Source organism: Cebus imitator, unplaced genomic scaffold (assembly GCF_001604975.1).
Source record: "Cebus imitator isolate Cc_AM_T3 unplaced genomic scaffold, Cebus_imitator-1.0 Scaffold495, whole genome shotgun sequence".
Lineage (NCBI taxonomy): Eukaryota > Metazoa > Chordata > Mammalia > Primates > Cebidae > Cebus > Cebus imitator.
Window position 1 is genome coordinate 1185299 of NW_016107810.1, and position 4989 is coordinate 1190287.

At 61.9% G+C, this 4989-nt stretch overlaps 2 protein-coding genes across 2 annotated transcripts in view; one reads left to right on the forward strand and one right to left on the reverse strand.

Moving 5' to 3' along the window:
* Positions 1 to 1757, forward strand: part of INPP5A (inositol polyphosphate-5-phosphatase A) — a 233661-nt gene extending 231904 nt beyond the window's left edge. Inside the window, exons 16-17 of the mRNA XM_037733137.1 lie at positions 177 to 264; positions 353 to 1757. Coding sequence (XP_037589065.1) covers positions 177 to 257 — 81 coding nt within the window. The 3' untranslated portion in view covers positions 258 to 264; positions 353 to 1757. The remainder of the gene's footprint in view (positions 1 to 176; positions 265 to 352) is intronic.
* Positions 1758 to 3068: 1311 nt separating this feature from the next.
* On the reverse strand, positions 3069 to 4458 carry NKX6-2 (NK6 homeobox 2). Its single transcript, XM_017513563.2, has 3 exons — positions 3873 to 4458; positions 3590 to 3762; positions 3069 to 3477 (listed from the first exon to the last, which is right to left on the reverse strand). The coding sequence occupies exons 1-3, from the start codon at positions 4276 to 4278 to the stop codon at positions 3223 to 3225; spliced, it is 834 nt and encodes a 277-aa protein (XP_017369052.1). The 5' UTR covers positions 4279 to 4458; the 3' UTR covers positions 3069 to 3222.
* Positions 4459 to 4989: the final 531 nt, after the last annotated feature.

The window sequence follows — 4989 nt, forward strand, 5'->3', positions numbered from 1 at the left end:
GGCTGCCCTTGTGAGGCGCAGGGTCCACGGGTGGGACAGGAGGCCAGTGGCCCCTCGTGGCCCGGTTCACGGCTGCCCTTGTGAGGCGCAGGGTCAGGGGTGTCACGGGAGGTGGCGGCGTGTACTGGGCTGTCCTGCGTGTGCCTTGCTGACACCCTCCTCTCTTCCTGCTGCAGCCCGTGTTCCTGGCCTTCCGAATCATGCCCGGGGCAGGTAAACCTCACGCCCATGTGCACAAGTGTTGTGTCGTGCAGTGACATGGTGGTAAATATGACTCCTCCCCCTAGTTCAGTTTTTCCACAGCTTTTCCTGGTGCGTTTGTTCCTTTAACAAATTATGAATTCCGTGACAGGGAAGAGATGCCAGCGCCACGAGAGGACCCTTTGTGAGCCCTCCCTGTCGCCGTAACGGAATGCGCACTCTTCAAAGCTGCATCGAGAGCCCACCCGAGCGCCACCTGCTAGACGACCAGCCCACACTTCGCTTCAGCCTCCGGACCGTTCCGGAGCAGCCTCACATACCTCACTGTCGTGTCTGTTCATATGACATTAAGTAGAAACGTTTTTTTTTTTTTTAAATAAGTCACAGTCCTGTTGTCAAAACTCTAATAGACAGCAAAGAGGGTCTATACCGTAGACTTCACAGTTTTCAGTTTTTAATGATTGTGGGTGGAGGGGCTTCTCCAGCACGGAGACCCCCGTGTCCAGAGACTCCCTCTGCCAGGTGGAGGTGCGTCCAGGGGCTGGGGAAGCCGAGACGGGCACTCCCTCTGCCGGGCGGCAGCGTGGCCCCGAGCACGCCGGGGAGTCTGTCTCTGCCGATGCCCCTCCCGAGGTGGGCCGTGTCACATGGTTTTTGAATCACACTGCAGCTGCTTTCCATTTTTATATATATAAATATATATAAATATATACTTTTTAAAAATAATTTATAAACCTTACCAAAACGTATGCTCAATGTACTTTCCAGTATGAATGCACAAGAGTCCCATCCGCAGGCAGCGCTGGCGTCTGGGAGCACAGCCGTGTGTCCATCCGCGCGGAAACTTGTAAAGAACACATGGGCTCGCCCCGGGGGTGAAACCGGCCCCACGCACGTCTGCCCCGGCGGCCCGTTACGCCCATCCGTTCTTCTGTGTAGTATTAACAACTGAATGTGAAGTTTATCGCTAGCCTGGGTGTACCTTTGAAGAATTTTGTAAACCGTTTGTCTGTCTTTTGTTACTGTTTCATGGTGCCAAGTATTCTACATTACAACAATATCATGGGAGAAATAGAAATAGCCTAGTTTGCTTCCAATAGAAACTGCTTTTAACATGGGCTGTATATAAAAATATTAGAGAGAAACAAACTGTACATTTCCTCCATGCTCCGCTGCAGACAACCCATGTATTAACCTTGTCGCAAATATTTTTCTCCTAGCACTAAGTACAGCATTAAAAGGTGATGAGTCTGTTGATGACACACAATGTATGTTTTATTGATTTTACTTTAGAACACTACAGAGTTCCTGGCCGGTGAGGGCATTTAGTGGATGTTTCTGTCTATCGCTACCATTGCAAGTGATCTGGTGTCCGCGGCTGAGTTGTTCCTGGCGGGAGGACTGGGTCTGTCCGTGTCCCTGCTGTGGTCACTGGCTCCGCGGCCACAGTTCCAACACGGAGTCCGCCCCACGGGTGTCAGCTCTTGGTCATTCTGAGGGCCTTTAGAAGTGACTGGTCTGGTTCCTAAGCAATAAAATTGACCATGGTGAAAACAGTCCCGCGTTGCTGTTTCTCTTCCTTTCCCTTCTCCCGCCACCTTTGAAATGCTAACTCACGCCCGCCTGTCCACCCTATTGAGATCGAGCTCATTAGAAACCCTGGAATTTCACTGCATCACTTACTGCCACAAAACACCAAGCCGTCACTTGAGAAAAACAACCTTTTGGACTTTCTACTCTGATAAAGGATTTCTCCCGCAACATTTTTCAAAGGGATTATATAAATGCTTTGCCTTCCTCAGAACTCTGCACTGGAAGCCCCTCTGCTCCGAGCTGAGCTGAGAAAGCCTTGCTTCTGCCCTTCAAGCTGCGTCCTTGTAAAGAAACCTGAAAGCTGCCGAGAGCCAAAAACGAAACTCACCAAGTTTAAGCGTTTTACATTTCTCTTTAACGCTTCCAAAAATGCCTTCCGGGAGAAATCGTATCACCGCAAATACTCCATTTGCTTTTAATTTTTAAAAATTAAAAATCAATAGTCACACCCATTGAGATACAGCGATGACCAGCCTCAACCAGAGGCTGCAGGAGGGCGGACGGGCTTTGTCGGCCGGTGCCACGGCCATGCGGAGCTGTCAGCATTTCAGAATGGGAAACGGACCCCCTGAGCCCCCGGCCGCGCGCTGCGGGCCTTGCCCAGGGGGCTCCAGCTCCGTTGGCACCGCGTGACCCCTAGAGGCCCCGCCGCTCCGCGGGCAGAATTAGTTCAGGTTTCTCTGCGGTCCGAGTTTGAAAGAAACTGCTTTCACCGCTAAAAAATCCAGCAGGAGGTGGCGTAATGGCCTCGCTGCTGCAGTGGAGACTCGATTCCCCAGCTGAGTGGAATCGCACCAGGGCGGCAGGTGCGATGCCAGCCACGGGGCAGGGGGACTTTTAAAATCCTAAGAGCAAAGCGCCTCCGCCGAGCGGGTGTCCAGCGGCAACCAGGACGTGGCCCCGAAGCGGGAAAAGCAAAGAAAACCATCCTGCGGGTACTCGGGCAGACTGCGGCTTACCCGCCCGCCCCCCGACCCCGGGACCCCAGGACCCCGCCAGCACCCGTGAATCCACCCGAGCCGTACCTGCTGCGGGGCGCGCGCTCTGTCCCTGGCTCCGTGGCGCTGGCTCCCGGCGGCTGTCGCTGGTTCCTCCCCGCAGGCCGGGCCCTTCCCTGCCCCGCGCGCCGCCTTCACGGCTCCTCGCCCGGGCTGGGGGCCCGCAGCCTCTGCACGGGGAACTCGAGGCCGCCGCGCGCCCGAAGGAAGCCCGGGTCCCGCAGGGGCGAAGCCGGGGCCGCGGAGCTCCAGGTCCGAGACGAATAAACACGCGGGGCAGCCTCCGGAGCCGCGGCTCCAGCGGGGACCAGTTAAATAATTTATTGATGATACAAAGCGACTCGGCCCCGACACACGGCCCGCGCCCCGCGCCCCCCCGGGGACGCCGCCGCCTTCTGCAAAAATAAACTCGCCCCCGCCCCGCGCGTCCTCACAAGGCGTCCCCCGCGCCGCCGCCGCACGGGCTGACCAGCGCCAAGTTCGAGGGTTTGTGCTTCTTGAGCAACCGCGAGATTTTCTCGTCGTCCGAGTTGGGGTCCAGAGGCCGGTTGTATTCGTCGTCGTCCTCCGCGTCCGAGCCGCCCACCTTCAGCTTCTCTGCGTCCGAGTCCTGCTTCTTCTTGGCCGACGCCATCTCCGCCGCGTGCCGCTTGCGCCACTTGGTCCGGCGGTTCTGGAACCACACCTGGGGGCGGACGGGGCGGGCGGGGCGGTCAGGCGGCCGCGGGGCAGCGGCGCCCGGGGCTGGGGACGTTCGCAGGACGCGGGCTCCGCTTTCCCGGCCCGGCCGCGCTCACCTTCACCTGGCTCTCGGTCATGCCCAGCGAGTAGGCGAGACGCGCGCGCTCAGGGCCCGCCAGGTACTTGGTCTGCTCGAAGGTTTTCTCCAGCGCGAAGATCTGCTGGCCCGAGAAGGTCGGGCGCGAGTGCTTCTTCTTCCCGTCCTTGTCCAGGACCCCGCCGGCCGGGGCTGCAGCGGAGGAAGGGGAGGGCAGGGGACCGGACAGGAGGGAGTCAGCGGCCGGCGGCTCCGCGCGCACCCGCCCCCTCGCCCCCCGCACCCCCGCGCCCGCCACTCACCTGGGCCGGCCAGACGCGGGTCTCTCCAGGGTGCGCCCTGCACCACGCCGGGCCAGAAGATGGGCGGGCGCCCGGGCAGCTCGGCCAGGGGCTTGGGGTAGCCGCGCGCCACGGCGGCCGCGGGCCCGAAGTAGACGCCGGCGGACGAGGCGAGCCCGTTGAGTCGGGGCAGGCCGCCCAGGAGGCCCCCGCCTGCCGCGCTCACCGGCCGGCCCAGGATGTCGCTGATGCCGTGCGGGGTCCCAAGCGGGAGCTGCGCGCCCAGACTGCCCAGCGCCGGCGCCCTGAAACCGGCCGGGCCCTGCAGCGCGTAGGGGAACAGCGACGTCTTCATCTCGGCCATGTTGTGCAGCGCGGCCAGCGGGGCACTGCTCAGCACGAACGCGCCCGGGCGGTTAGTGTCCATGGGCGCCGCCGCCGCCGGCCCGGGCTCCCATCCGGGCCCCGCCGCCGCCGCCGCCCCTGCCCCCCGGCCCGGGAAGTTTGCGCGCGGCCCGGCGGGCGTCGGCTGCAGCGCGGGGCGCGGGGCGCGGGGGGGGCGGCTCCGGTGCGGGGGGCGGGCGGCGGCGGCGGCTCCGGGGCCGGTCGGAGCGGCGCCGCGCGGGACGGACGCGCTGATAACGGGGACCCCCGGAGCGCGGCGCGCGCGCTGATTGGCTGCGGCCCCCGCGGTCCGGCCATTGGCCAGCGCCCCGCCCTCCCGCGCGCCCCCATAGGCCGCGCACTCTATGAAGGGCCCATTAGCGCGGCAGGTGCCTCCCGGGCTGTAAATTTGCCCCCTGATTTATCTCCCTGGGGACGAAATAAATCCCACTTGGATGGGAGTTTAGTTAGGCAAAGGTTTTAATGAGAAATCAGGAAAAAATACGAGAACATATTTTATGAACGGAAAGAATGCAGATTTGAGACTCCGCCCGCGCGCTCGGAGCGCCCCACTCGGGAAGAGCCACGGCCCGCGCCCCGCTCGTGACTCTCCGCCGCCCGGGGCTGGGGTCGGTGTGGGCGGCGGCGGACGCTGGCAGGGAACGCGCTCCTGGCGGGTCCAGGCCACAGAGGGCGGAGGACGCAGGCCTCGGAGTCCACGGACCTCACGGCCCGGCGAGGCTCGCGCGGATCT

Excerpts from the sequence above, each read along its gene's own strand:
- NKX6-2 (XM_017513563.2), bottom strand. The coding sequence starts at position 4,278 with ATGGACACTAACCGCCCGGGCGCGTTCGTGCTGAGCAGTGCCCCGCTG. Across the intron at positions 3,763-3,872 it reads CCCGCGTCTGGCCGGCCCAG|CCCCGGCCGGCGGGGTCCTG; the intron begins GTGAGTGGCGGG and ends CCTCCGCTGCAG. Across the intron at positions 3,478-3,589 it reads TGACCGAGAGCCAGGTGAAG|GTGTGGTTCCAGAACCGCCG; the intron begins GTGAGCGCGGCC and ends GTCCGCCCCCAG.